Source organism: Lygodium microphyllum, chromosome 20 (assembly GCF_053477565.2).
Source record: "Lygodium microphyllum isolate KBCC chromosome 20, Lygodium_microphyllum_v1.1.10, whole genome shotgun sequence".
NCBI lineage: Eukaryota > Viridiplantae > Streptophyta > Polypodiopsida > Schizaeales > Lygodiaceae > Lygodium > Lygodium microphyllum.
The window spans coordinates 107,645,075-107,659,865 of NC_141154.1; the positions used below are offsets into that span (position 1 = coordinate 107,645,075).

The 14,791-nt window shown below is 45.9% G+C and overlaps 1 protein-coding gene across 5 annotated transcripts in view; it reads left to right on the forward strand.

Annotated features, from left to right (window-relative positions):
• Positions 1–465: 465 nt before the first annotated feature.
• Positions 466–14,791, forward strand: part of LOC148019236 (mRNA export factor GLE1-like) — a 150,493-nt gene continuing 136,167 nt past the window's right edge. For 4 of the 5 annotated variants that reach the window (XM_087660829.1, XM_087660827.1, XM_087660828.1 and 1 more), the window contains exons 1-2: positions 466–869; positions 1,156–1,332. In XM_087660829.1, the coding sequence (XP_087516955.1) occupies positions 655–869; positions 1,156–1,332 (392 nt within the window). In that variant the 5' untranslated portion in view covers positions 466–654. Of the gene's footprint in view, positions 870–1,155; positions 1,333–14,791 lie in introns of those variants that run through there. The other variant, XM_087660830.1, reaches the window with a different exon arrangement.

Here is a 14,791-nt window from a genome sequence, read left to right on the forward strand (position 1 = left end):
GTGCTTGCTAAGAGTGCTCATAATAAGTTGGACTCAAGACCCATGATGGTAGCCTTATCATTTTGGTGCTATATGTTGATGACATGCTTCGTGGGAGTGCTCATGAGAAGCTAGATGATTTGAAGACTCAACTCGAGGAGAGCTTTGAGATGAAGGACATGGGGTATACCCCTCACATACTTGGTATGCACATTATTCGCAGTCATTCTAAGGGATTCCTCTACCTACACAGGAGTATACTCATAAAGTCCTTAAGTAGTTTCATATGTAGGGTGGTAAGCCTATTGGCTGCTCATTACCTTCTCATGTGAGGTTGCCCAAAAAATCATGGGCTTTTTTAATATGTTTGGTAACTTTTGCAATTTAGGACAAGCTATGTAAGTTTATTAATAGTTTGCTACGTTTGACCTTCTATAACTACATAAAATGCAAGAGGCAACGTGGCACTCTTCGTCAATACTGACCTTTAACATCGACGCAAACTGTGTTGTCGTTTCACATACTCACCGCATGAAAGCCCTCTGATAATTACTTTAATTTCAGCACCTCCATGGTATTTTTTAGAGAAAGAGAGAGAGAGAGACATTAATTGCCACGTCCGTCTGTGAACGTGCTAATGGAATATGCAGTTTGAACTCGTTGAAGGTTTAGAATATGGCTTCTCCAGCGCCCTTGAGCAGACTCAGTCTGACGCCAAAGGGTGCAAGCTTGCGCCTGCCCGAGCAGCTTTACGAGCCTAAACCAGACTGGACTTTGGACGACCTCAAACACGAGCTTGATGCCCTCTCTACCAAATTCAAGAAGAATGGTGATGTCGAACTTATCAGTCCTGTCTCAGAACGACACTCGCCTTCTCCTCATGGCTTCCGGTGAGCTTTCGCAAAAGTTAAAAGCAATCCCTTGTTTCTGTTTCTCATGTGATTGGTAGGCAAAAGGATCAAGCCTTCGATGTTAGTAGTGAAATAACCAATTCTAGGGCCTAACGATTGTCTAGCGGTGGCAGGAGTTGAGAACAGAGCTTTTTATTGAGACCATGGCATTAAATTCAACTCTAAGTAGAGATGAAGAAAGTCATTAATATGCATGGTCTGAAGTTCGAGGTTTTCTAGCATATGATCTTTATACTTACATAGCTATGTATGCTCTGACTTACAGTTTTGCATGGAAAGATAGACCAGTCCATTTTAATCGAGAGACAAGAACCTTTAGGATTAGTGCATTCGACGACGATGAGGATGAGGATGAGGATGATGAGGGTAGTGCACAGATAACCAAAATTAGTCTCAATACTCAAAGCATCGACAATGTTCCATCAACAAAAAAGCAGAGCAGGTATTCCTCTTTTATTTTGATTTATTAAAAGTTCCAAGGAGGCCATGTAAAAAATATGTTGTGTGTTGTTTTTAAGTACAATTGGCAAGGCATTGTGGAACGATGGAAATGAAGTGTAGTGCCACTCACAATATTATTCACATGAACCATTGGATGCATCTTTCAATTGGAGAGTAGCTCCGATCATAGCAGCAAAGAAATGCGTTTCTTTGAGTTTGAAACTTACAAAATGTTTCTTAAAGTAAGAAACATTTCTTATAGTAAAAAATGTGGGTTCTTTTGTTTTCTTTTTTGGAGAGGGGATCCGAAAACATCAGGTTTCTAATAAAAACAGTTGGGCAATGTTAAACATGATCATGATGATGAGTAATGACTCATGAGGACTCAAGATTTTGGATGATAGACTTACTTTTATGGGATTTTGTTTAGCTATTGAACTTTGTCAATCTAGTATCTAGATTCTATTATTGTCTTGAGAGTTGATTATTATACAATGTAGTCTCATTTATGAGTTATTTATGATATATTATGATTCATTCTGGATTTTAACATTTTGTCAATTTGTTTTGGAATGAGAATCATGATGTTGCAACTTGACTCAGTCCATATTGTGCATGAGCTATTTACATATTTATTTTAATTTTCTTTGTGTGATATGTATGAACCATAATGCTTGAGGTTTGAACCACAGTATAGCTTGTCTAAAGACTAACTTTGATATAAGTGAATAATGGATCATGGATATGTAACATATTATTCTCAATTGACTCTCATGTATTATCACTCAAGCTTGATTGGCCTTTCTTTGTTTAAGAGAGAGTTCCATAGAGGTTTAAATCCTCTTTTTTCTAGTTAAAACTATTAAAAAATACCTATATAAAAAACCCGTATTTCTTATTTTACCCCCTCTTGAAAAAAACTTACGAAACATGTTTCTAACATTTCGTTTCTAAACGTTTCTGACGTTTTTGGCTGCTATGGCTCGAATTGGTAGGTCACATTGTTGAGCTCTAAAAAATGTGGAAAGGCTCTTTCTTTTGAGGTGCTAGCTTAGGTAAAAGCTCCCCAACTTACTTTAATAACTACCTTTGGATCTTGAGATAGTACCATTGACTCTCTTGGAAGATCAACTCACGCTAATGTTTGTTGGGCTCCTGCTTTTGTTGTTGTTGGGTATGTGAAGATATGCTAGGGTTTGCATTGAGAAAACACAGAATGTACAAACATGACTAAAACACAAGAACTTAGACAATAATGTAATAAATGCAAAACACAAACACAAACAGAGAAGAAAGATAACTTCAAAGTGAACAAATCAATGTTGTAAATGATGGAAAGAGTGTACAACATGCTCCATGGTAGAGCAATGGGAGCAATGGGAGTGTGACGTCCATTAGAGATAGGTCCTGAGTACTCTAACTACTTGTTGGAGTGAAAATAATGCTGGGAATGGAAGGGTAGTAGGCTGGTAATAAAAATGTAGTAGTCTGAGGTAGGATTTGGCAAAATATAGAAGTGTACCACCCAAAAAGTGTTGGAAACTAATCATCCGAGGCTAATAACAATTAGACAACAGCATAGGTGCAACGATGAGAGCAATGGGAGTGTGATGTTCATTGGAGAGTGAGTATGGGCTCATATGATCTACAAAACAAGGATAAGGCATCAAGTGGGTAGCTTGGCTATGAATAGATTAGTGGATCCTCCCAAATTAGGGTTCGGCTTATGGAACACAGAAACTCTCTAGGAATGCGTTTCTCTTTTAATAATAGTTTTGGTAATTACATGTTTTGCTTGTCCTTCTTTGACTTGTTATCCCCCTTCTTCTTCTTTTGGTCCTTCCCCTTCTTCTGAGAGGCTTGACCTGTCAGCACCTCCGACTTGGAAGCATTCTATCCCTTTAGTTGTTCCTCTTGGTCCAAGACCATAGGAACCAACTCTTCCCAACGAAGAGTAGACTCTCGCCTCGAAGCAATAAGGGCAGAGTAGAATGTACCGAATCGTGGCGGCAACTAGGACAATAGTGTGATCGCCATATCTTCGGAGGAAATCGGCTTCCCCGCATTCTGAAGCTGCCTTAGCTTGTTGATGTGCTCCCGCAACGAAGAAGACTTGTTTACGAACAAGGTCCGCATCTGTACCTCCAAAGAAACCCGCTTCATAAGGGTCATCCGATTGTACATCTGATCAAGCTCCAGCCATATCTCCCGAGCCACCGTCAAGTGCTCGATGTGAGCTATCACGGCTGTAGTACAAGATAGAAAAAGAAAGGAACGAATCCTGGCATTCAGTTTGTCCCAATGAGACTGAGCCTTGACCAACTCCGCACGAGCATCGAAAGAGAGTTTGGACTCATCTCTTACTGAGGGCCGGTCGATCTCTTGTACAAGCTCCGCCAAATCATAGGACTCAAGGATGGCCAACATCATGACGCGCCAGATGCGGTAGTTGTCGCCGTCGAGCTTCTGATCTGCGGGAAGAGCCGGCAAGACAGGCACCTTCCGGTCCATAATCGACTAGAACTCCAAGTCAATCTCTATAGACATCTTCACCTGTAATGCCTTCGCAAATGCAAAAGCAGCCCCCTCTGACTGTGAAAACTCAGCCTGCTAAGGCTCTTCCGCGTCCTGAAACTTCTTCACCCGCTGGAGACAATGAAAAAGCAAAGCCTGCACTTGTAGGCTGAAAACTCAAACTTCCTCCGCGTCAAACAGCAGTAAACAACAGCAAATCCACCACCTAGACTCCTTTCCTGTGCGCCCACACTCGCTTCAGCCTTGTTCCAATGCGCAGCCCTCCTGTCTGCCCTCAAACACTAAAAACGCAAATTTGTGTCGCGATAGAAACTCCTCTTCAGGTTGGTTCTGCGCTCAATCAGCCCTCTAACACTGCTCTGATACCATGTCAAAGTGCAGCGGTGCGGAAACGTAGGACAGAGAGAGAGAGAACGCAGAGAGAGAAGAGAGAGAGAGAGAGACAGTGGAAGATGAAGATCTGCTGTATAAAGTGTGCTGAATACAAAGATATACAGATATATACATGGGCGCAGTGCGCTGGACTGCGTGTCTCCACCTTGACGATGCAACCTGCTGTTCACCTCGAAGTCCGCTGCAGTTTGCACTGTCTCCTGTCTGAAATCTACGAACTGAGACGGAATCTGCGCGTGCCACCGGTCTGTAATCTGCGAGCAGAGAAGTGTAGGAGACTGCTGGAGATGTCGATAATTTATAGCCAGAAATCTGGGGAAAAATGAGGAGCCAGAAAACTGCCTGTCGGCTGCATTAAATGCAACCGACTGCCTGCACAGGTCGGACTGCCATGTGGCAGTCCGACTGCACACTACTGTACCTGTCCGATTGCACCTGCCTAGCTGTGATCTCTCACAAGGACAAGGACAAAGAATCCACATGTCATCTTTGTGGAAAGACTAGCCATTGGAAGAAGGATTGCCCTGACAAAGACAAGAAGGACACCAACAAGGACACAAAGGATTCTGGAGCGGTGGCTGCACCCTCATCAGCTGCATTTCTTCATCTAGCTGTCATTGAGGACTCTTCACCGAATGCTTCTGATGCTGCGATGACGGCTCCCAAGGCTCGAGAGTGGATCGTTGATAGTGGTGCCTCTCGGCACACGACTCCATCAGATGGTGTTGCCCAGTTGCGACCCTCGCGTGGACAGATTCTCATTGGAGATAGCTCTTCAGTATCTATTGCAGGACGGGGTAAGATGCAGCTTATTTCAGATGGACGTGGTGGTACCCATACCTCAGAGGTTTTGCATGTACTAGGCTTAGGGTATCATCTCCTGTCAGTTCATAAGATTTGTTCCCTTGGCCTTTTGGTGGAGTTTGACACTACTATGGTGCGAGTCCTTGATCGTGGATCGAGGAAGGTTCTATCATCCGGATATGAGGATAACGACATTTATAAATTGAAGTCTTCCACTGCCCTCTCTACTCTTCTTCTTACCTCTCAGTCATAGTCAGAGTTATGGCATGCTCGGTTTGGTCACCTCAACTATGATTATCTTCGGAGGGCGTCACGTGGACAGCTTGTTCGAGGGTTGCCGGATATAGTGGTGAGCCAGCAACCATGTGTCTTTTGCATTCGGGGGAAGCAGCATAGGGATGCCATTCCCCACACAGCTTCGCGGCGGTCTACTTCATCGATGGAGCTTGTATCTACGGATCTATGTGGCCCTATGAGGAATGAGTCCTTGCGTGGGAGCTCGTACCTCATGTTGATCGTAGATGACTACAGCAGGATGACATGGGCCTATTTTTTGGCATTAAAGTCAGAAGCTTTCTCACACTTCAAGGATTGGCTTCTCTTTGAGGAGAACCGATCGGGCCGGAAATTGAAGACCTTGCGATCCGACAAGGGCGATGAATTTGTTTCTAATGAGTTTACTCGGTTTTGTGCAGATAAAGGTATTCACTAGGAGTTTGCCAATACCAACACTTCTCTTGAAAATGGCATTCTTGAACGGAAAAACCGCAGTGTAATCGAGATGGCGTGCACCATGATGGAGCACCGACAGACCCCTCAGGTTCTGTGGGCCGAGGCTGTGGCTACTGCAGTCCACATCCTTAATCGATCCCCTACTTCGGCCATGGAAGGGATGACCCCGTTTGAGGCTTACTTTGGGACCAAGCCCGATGTTTCTTACTTTAGGGTCTTTGGGTGTGATGCCTATGTTCACATTCCCAAGGCTCACCGTGATAAATTTGAAGCAGCTTCCCGAAGACAGGTATTTGTTGGCTACAGCTCCCAGTCCCAAGGCTATCGATTGTATGATCCCGTCAAGCGGGATGTGTACACTAGCCGTGATGTGCGGTTTGTGGAGGTTCCGGCTATCTCAACGGGTGAGGAGCATCCCGTTCTTGGAGATCTAGGGGAGAGTTGGGCTCCTTCTCCAGTTCCACTGGAGCCCGTGCCTTTTGATTATGATTTTGTTTCTGACACAGAGTCTATTGTTCCATCGGTCACCTTGGAGGAGTTACCACCGGTGGATATTCCAGAGTCTTCAGCTGATGGAGAGAGACGAGGGGAGGTTCGGCCTCCTCCTCGATGGGCTTGTGACACACTTCGGGATTCAAGGATTGAGGGGGTTCCTGAGGAGTGGGGACCGCAGGATGGTTCGCGGCGGTCACGACGGCACCAGGCACATTCTATGGAGCTTGTTTGCTCTAACTATTGTTTGATGACCCGTGTTATGCAGGATCGAGAGCCCACCTCCGTGAAGGAGGCTTTACAGTCTGCACCATGGAAGAAAGCTATGGAAGCTGAGTTGGAGGCTATTGAGAGGAATGGCACTTGGTCACTCGTGCCCCGCCCCCCGAATAAGAAGGTGATTGGCGTCAAATGGGTCTTCAAGACCAAATACCTTAGCGATGGTTCTTTGGATAAGCACAAGGCTCGCCTTGTTGCTAAAGGTTTTGCACAGCGCCCAGGGATTGATTGTCATGATACTTTTGCCCCCACTGCTCGTATGGCGACCATTACAGCCGTTCTTGCCTTGGCTGGCCATAGGAGATGGCATGTTTACCAGCTGGATGTGAAGTCGGCCTTCCTCAATGGTGATTTGAAGGAGGAGATCTATGTTGAGCAGCCTCCTGGCTTTGGATCCTCAGATGGGAAAGTCTACAGGTTGAAGAAGGCCTTGTATGGTCTCAAGCAGGCTCCTCGTGCATGGAATGAGAAGATTGATTCGTTCCTTCAGTCTCAGTTGGGATATCGGCGTTCTATGGCCGATCCGCAGCTTTATGTTCACACTTCCGAGGATGGTTGTGTGCTTTTTGTATTATATGTTGATGATTTGATTGTCACAGGTGATGATGCACAGCAGGTGCAAGAGACGAAGTCAGCTTTACATCGGACGTTCGAGATGACAGACTCAGGTCTACTCCATTTCTTTTTGGGCCATGAGATTTATCAGTCTCAGAGGGGGATCTTCATCTCTCAATAGAGATATGTACAGGAGCTCTTGGTGTCTTTTGAGATGGAGGATTGTCGGACCCTTTCTACTCCTATGGATCCGAATTGGAAGGCCACTTCCCATTCAGCTTCTCCTATGGCGGATGCTTTCCGCTATCGTCAGTTGATTGGATCCTTGATTTGGCTTCTCAACACTCGGGTTGATCTTTGTTTTGCTGTTGGGCTCTTGGCAGGGTTCATGAGTGAACCTAACACAGTGCATTGGCAGGCTGCTCAGAGGATACTTCGGTATTTGAGGGGGACGTTTGATTTAGGGATTCCCGCAGGGACAGATGGTTCGGATCTTGTACTTGCAGGTTGGAGCGACTCAGATTGGGCCGGTAATGTGGACCACAGGCGGTCTACTACAGGTTACTGTTTTACCTTGGGTGCAGGTGTTATCTCTTGGAGTAGCAAGAAGCAGCCCACGGTAGCCCTTTCGTCTACTGAGGTGGAGTATCGGGCCGCGTCTTCCACCACATGTGAGGCTGTGTGGCTTCGGAGATTGTTGGAGGAGCTTGGGTGCCCCCAGACTCGTCCTACTTTGCTGCAATGTGACAATGAGAGTTGCATTGCCTTGGCACGGAACCCTGTTTTTCATACCCAGACGAAGCACATAGAGATCCAGTACCACTTCATCAGAGAAAAGCTTCTGGATGAGACCATCACTGTGGAGTAGTGCAAGACGGAGGACAATCTTGCGGATTTGTTTACGAAGGCACTTCCCCAGGCTCTACTTCGGTGACATTCCAGATCCCTCAGGCTTCTACCCTGCCCAGGCTCTGAGAGGGGGTGTTAGAGATCACAGCCAGGCAGGTGCAGTCGGACAGGTACAGCAGTGTGCAGTCGGACTGCACAGTCGGACTGCCACGTGGCAGTCCAACCTGTGCAGGCAGTCGGCTGCATTTAATGCAGCCGACAGGCAGTTTTCTGGTGCCTCATTTTTCCCCAGATTTCTGGCTATAAATAGCCGACATCTCCAGCAGTCTCCTACACTTCTCTGCTCGCAGATTACAGACCGGTGGCACACGCAGATTCCGTCTCTGTTCGCAGATTTCAGACAGGAGACAGTGCAGACTGCAGCGGACTTCGAGGTGAACAGCAGGTTGCATCGTCGAGGTGGAGACACGCAGTCCAGCGCACTGCGCCCGTGTATATATCTGTATATCTTTGTATTCAGCACACTTTATACAGCAGATCTTCATCTTCCACTGTCTCTCTCTCTCTCTTCTCTCTCTGCGTTCTCTCTCTCTCAGTCCTACGCTTCCGCACCGCTGCACTCTGACAGATTTAAATGAGCTTATCAGTTTGTAATGCATTTTTAGCTTAACAAGGTTAGCTAAATAGCTTCTTGGACCACCTTCGATCCATATCCACAATTAGTTGATCTGACTTATAGTTCCTACATGAGGCCTCCAAAGCATAGTTGAAGTTGCTTTTAATAAGCCGTCCATAAACTATCTCAAATGGGGGTCGCTTGGTGGAAGCATGGAGTGTATGATTGATTGCATGCTTGACCAATGGTAGATACTTCTCCCATGCAGTTGATGATCTTGATAGTAGGAGCAAAGCATGATAATTACGGTACATTGGAATTCTTTGTGCCTTGGCCATAGCACAAAGCCTTCCGAAACCCATTAGTAAACTTAGAAGCGTGACCAAACATGCTCCTCTTTTCAAGCCATGCTTTCAGAAGATCTCTTTGATGTAAATTTGTCAAACCTCCATGTTGGCCGTTTCGGACCAAAATGAAAACAATAGACTGCCGTTCGGCATCCTGTAGTCCGTTTTGGGTTGGGTTATCTAGGGGCTAATCGCATTACGTGGGGCAAGTCTGAATCGCGATCCTAGTCCGCACTCAGGTCACTCTAGCTCCTGCGGCCCGCCGCCGCGGCCATTGCCTCCTCCTTCTTCTTCTTCTTTTTCCATTACCTAAAGGCTAATCATCATATCATGGCGTTGGATCCATATTGGAGGCACGTCACTCCAATCAAGGGATACGAGGGCTTCGGCGAATCAAAGAAGTGGCGGTGCAACTATTGTGGATTGGAGAAATCGGGGACCGTAACGCGTGTAAAAGACCACTTGACATGTGTTTCCAACAAAGACATTGGGCCTTGCGTAAATATACTGGCAGAAGTAATGGTAAGTCTCCATCTTTGGTGTCGAAAGTGTATGGATATTGAGCTAGAAGAGGATGAATCCTCTCATCCAACACCACATTGGGCTATTGGGCTAATGAAGCACAAGCGGGGCAAGGAGAGGCTAGTGGGCCTAGTGGCACTAGCCAAATTGGAGGTGCCAGTGGCCCATAGAAAAGAAGTGCATCCATATCCGTATTGGGTCCAAGTGTATAAAGGACCCTGTTGCCATCTTTTAGTGGTGGTAGGCAAAAGGGTGTTGCTAAAATATGCATTACTTGCTGATTAGCCTCTTAAACAGTCCCAAAACACACTAAAAATGCTCTTTTAGAGTAAAACCCTAAAACAGGGAGTGGTTCGAGAGAGTTCAATGGAAACCCTAAAATGGGGAGCGGTTCGAGAGAGTTTAGTGAAAACTCTAATTTTTGGGGTGCCCTTCCACATCTTTAAATAGATAGGCTGCCCCCATTCAGCCATCATCCTTGTTTGCAGGTTACACCAGCCCACACACCCTCTGCTGTTGTTGGCGCCCATTTTCTAGCCTCTAGCCTGTCTCCATTTGCTGTCCAGCCATCATTGACTGCAACCACATTATCTTCAGCTTGTCCATTGGTGTAGGCGACATCTCTCAGCTGCTGGCGATTGCTCCAGATTGTCCCAGAATGCTGTTCAGTCTGCTGTCCATCATCTCTAGGGTCAGCCAGCCTGCGTTTTCAGCATTGCAGGCCCTGACACTCTCAGACACTGTTTCAGCCTGTTGTTTATAGCTGACTGTGCACAGTTTCTAGCCTCCGATCGGCGGTACACTGCCAATTTCCAGTCTCCAGACTCTTGCGTTTTGGTGACCAGCCTGCTGCCATTCAGTATTCAACACTCCTACACTCCGACTGGTGGTCATAGACTTGGGATCTGTCTTCGGTGGATGTCACACTTCGACATTGCTCTGCCCTTGAGCACACTGTACACTTTTACATTCGTTTACAGCATTCTTTCACTTCGGAGTTGTGTTCTCTCTCTCCCTTCTTCTGTTTGTGTTTGAGTTTTGAGTTTTGCATTTAGGGTTTGAGTTTTTGAGTTTTACGTTTAGGGTTTGAGTTTTGACCTCTGTGTCTGTGTCTCTCTTTATGTTTTTGTCGTGGTCGTATACTCTGTGTATCCTTAGTGCAAACCCCAGTAGTTTCCTTCACATGGTATTAGAGCCGGTGCTCTTGTAAAGGGTATCTTGCGGATATTGTGGAGAGCTAGTCTTTGTGCGAGGCACACGATATGACTTGTAACTGAATCACAATGTCCCAGACACCTTCTTCTCCAATTCCTATGATGTCTTATCAGGCTTCTCCATCATTGGAGACCCTGAGACGGCATTATGGACTCGGTGAGGAGGACAACACTCCACCTTCACCAGATTTCACTAACATGACAGAGGAGGACTTTGAGGAGTACTATCGCAACAAGTATGGTGATGTTTACACCCTCCTACCAGTTTCGCTACCACATGCGGACCGGTTGGTGAGGCTGGCCACCTCTCCGATCATGGAGGATATACGGCATTCGGAACGTTTGGCAATCCATTTTCATCATCTCAGCTAGGTCCAATGTCAGGTTTGTACAATTCTTTTGTATTGCATGAATCAAAACCGTCGTCTGTTTTTTCTTTTGAGGTATAGGATTTGGATGGCTTTGTGTATGTGAACTTCAATAGAGGGGGCTCACGAAGCAGACGAAATTCAGGTACATGTACAGCTTGTGTTTCATTTGAGCATATCACACACACTTTACTTCACTTCCCTCCCATCCCACCCTCTTCTATATCACACTGTGATCACCTCTCATCATCTTTCCAAAATCTTGGATTACACTCCACATCTGCATTACACACCCTAGGGGTTGGATCTTCCATCTCCACTCGTAGCACCTTTTCCTTCTCCACCCCATTCTCTACCTGTTTGCACCATGGTACTTCGTTAGGGGGAATGCCACCCTTTAACACAGTGCCTCTCACCTTTCAGCATATGTGCACGCCCATAACTCCTGGGACGATTGTGATGGTTATTCCCCTTACTATCCCTAGCTTCACATCTTCCATGACCACTCATACACAGGGGTTTCTATCCTGAGCTTATGGTGCGTCTTCACACTCTCCTTGGGTTACACCTATGTAGGGATTTCCATCTTCTGCTCACGGTGTTCGCGTCCCACCTCCTTGGGTTCCTCATGTGGCTACCATGCCCATGCCTAGTCAACCCATACCTACTTATGGATCCACCTTGCACACTACACGCATGCCTGGTGGGCACTCTGGGACCCATTCCCAAGTGTACTCCACTTTCCCATCCTACCCACACTACACTTTTTCACACTATCCATCTCGGAGCACTACCACTCCTGTTGCAACAGCCAAGAATGCCTTCACGGATAAGACACGTTTTAACGGGTCAAATTCACCACTTGGTCTAATTTCATGCAATAAGTGCTTGAGTCTCAGGGTCTTTGGGACCTCGTCATTGGTCTAGAGCCTATGCCGGTCCTCGACTAGCTCACCGTGATTACATCCGTCAATGGAGAGCCTGCAATGCCATTACCAATGTTGAACTGATGTAGGAATTGCTTTCTGAGTTTCACTCTCAGTTGTAGCACTTCCGCTCGCGTCAGAGCGTTGGAGTTACCTTCTCGACTGCTATGCAGCTCACGATCGTACTCGGCGCATCAATCTTGACTTTGAGCTTCAAGAGTTCTCTATTAAGGAAGGGGATGATTTGAAAGTCAAGTTGGCTGAATATAGATGGTTATTTGCCAAGTTTGCCACTACTGGCTCTCCAAAGTCAGATGACGATCAGGTTACATTCTTCTTGAATAAGTTGCCCGACAAGTACTTCAATTTCATTCAACATATCATCTCCCAACCTAGATTGCCAACCTTCTACGAGTTTGAGTGCCAATTCTTGTGTTACGTGAGGCTGTATGATCAAGTCCACAAAAAATCCTCATTACAGCCTTATTCAAAGCAGAGAGGGTTTGTTGCCTCTTCTTCGAGAGGGACAACCACTAGTGGCAAGAACTCGCTAGATGCGAAGGCAAGCCAATCAAAGGGTGACTCCTTTTCCTCAGATGGAACCAAAGAATCTAGACCTCTTTGGCAGTAACTCCCTAAGGAAATCCGGTTTTGCACACATTGCCAGAGAGCAGGCCATGTGGACGAGGAGTATCGCTCCAACGCGCAAGGTCTTCCACCTAAAAAGTCTTCGTTGACTGCTGCGACTGCATTGTCCAGTGGGGCTACGCCCTCCACTCTTGCTTCATCTGCTTCTTCAGCACCCGTTGTTGCTGCTGTTGGACATGTGGCTCAAGTATAGCCTCAGCAGCCCATCTCTTTCACTACTCCTGAGGGATTGGCTGATTGGTCTGCAGGTTGTCGGGAATAAAGGCCTCGTGCCTTTTAAATGTGCTCGGGTGTGAACACACCCTTAGCACTTGTACTTACACATATATATCTATCTGAAAACCTAAAGGTATTGACTCTCGTCATTGTACTTAAAAAAAACGTGCTCACCCTCTACTTTGCTCTCTCGCACTCTCTTTGTCTCTCAATGCGCGTAATGACTATCTGCCTCGATCTCCGTGCCTCTCCTGCACTACAAACTGGTATCAGAGCGGGTAAGAGACAGCTCAGGTGTTGCAGGAGTCCCAGGTGGACTTGACGAGTGTTAGTAGGTAGTCAGGTGTGAGTAGGAGTCGCCGGCGGGTCGCTAGTAGGCAACAATCGGTAGACTTAACAGGCTGCAGGCAAACACAGCCTGCTTGATGGGACCAATCTACGAGCAGGTCGTCAGGCATCGTGGACATCTGCAAGTATAGTCAACAGGCGACGGGCTGGAGACCAGGCGACAGTGGGAGCAATAGTCGTTTGGATTAGGCGTGGACCAGGCGTGCGACCAGCTGACGCGTAGCGGACCGGATGTCTCCAGTAGGGCGGGACCAGTGGGCGGGCGCTGACAAGCGCGACCAACGGGACGGCGGTTAGTTAGGCGACGTGACACCTGACGTGGACGTGGGTCAACAAAACCCCCGTCATGTTCCTATTTTTTCTTTTTTTTCAAAGGAAAATTCAGATTCTACCCCTTTCTTGACGGGGTTTCGTGCACGCAAGCACAAAATCTCAGATCTGTGCAAAATTGGCCCAAAAATTTGGGGCTTTTTTCGAATTTGGGAATCTCAACACAGAATCGGACAATCTGACTTAGAAATTGCGAAGTCGATGCATATTTGCCTGGGAATTTTGGGGCTTTTCACATTTTAGTGAAATTCTTTCAATTTCATTGAAATTAGTGTACGTAGGACTTGGAAAATTTGGGGATTTGTCTAGATTTGGTGCGAACAAAATGCAACAATGATATTTGTCTCAGAAATTGCAGGAATTTGTGACATTTTGTCCCCGACATTTGGGGCTTTTAATGTACATGCACAAATTGGGCTGAAATTAATCCAATTTCTCGACATTGAGGCACATTGGACCTCGTGCAATTTGGGGCTTTTGCAGTTTGGGCAAAATTTGTGCAGCATTTGATCATTTTATGTACATGTAGGTTGAATTGTGTGCAATCTTTAATTCATCATATTGACCGACTCTTTACTGCCAAGGAGAAGTGGGATGAACTTGAAAGGCTCTACGGTGCTACAGGAAAGAACTCTGATCTTTCTAAAAATTGAGTTTTTCAGCTTGGAATACAAACAGGAAGAAGATCTAAGCAAGTTTATTTCACATATAAATGGGCTTATGGCACAGCTTGCCTCCATTTAAGTACCTATTCATGATGAAGATGCCATTGGTATCCTTTTGAAGTCTGTGAAGAAGGTTTTTCCAACTCTTGTGACTGCCCTAGCTAATATTCCAAACCCAACCTTGGCAAGTACCATCTAGTCTTACCTGGATGAAGAGAAAAGAAACCATATTGCTATATTTTGGAAAAACTAGCATGTCCTTTGCATGACAGAGGAAATGTAGATGTGTGTTTGATGCTTGGAGCACAAAATTTTGGGGCTTTTGACCGTTCATGTCAAATTTTGTGCCCGTGGGTGGGATTCCTCATGTAATGTGATGCACATGCCCTTGGAACAGCTGTAATCAGTTGGATAATGCTGTAGCACATGGTTTGGTGCTTCTGAAAATTTAATTACAGATCTGAAATCTGTGCTTCTGCGTGGTCATTTATTGTTGATTGGTACTTGTTTGTACCTTGGTCACTTGGGTGACAGTTTGGGCCTGCATTTGCTGGTTTTTGGTCACATTTGGGCTGAGAATCATGGCTGGCAGTAATGATAGCAGTAATCTGATGCACATAA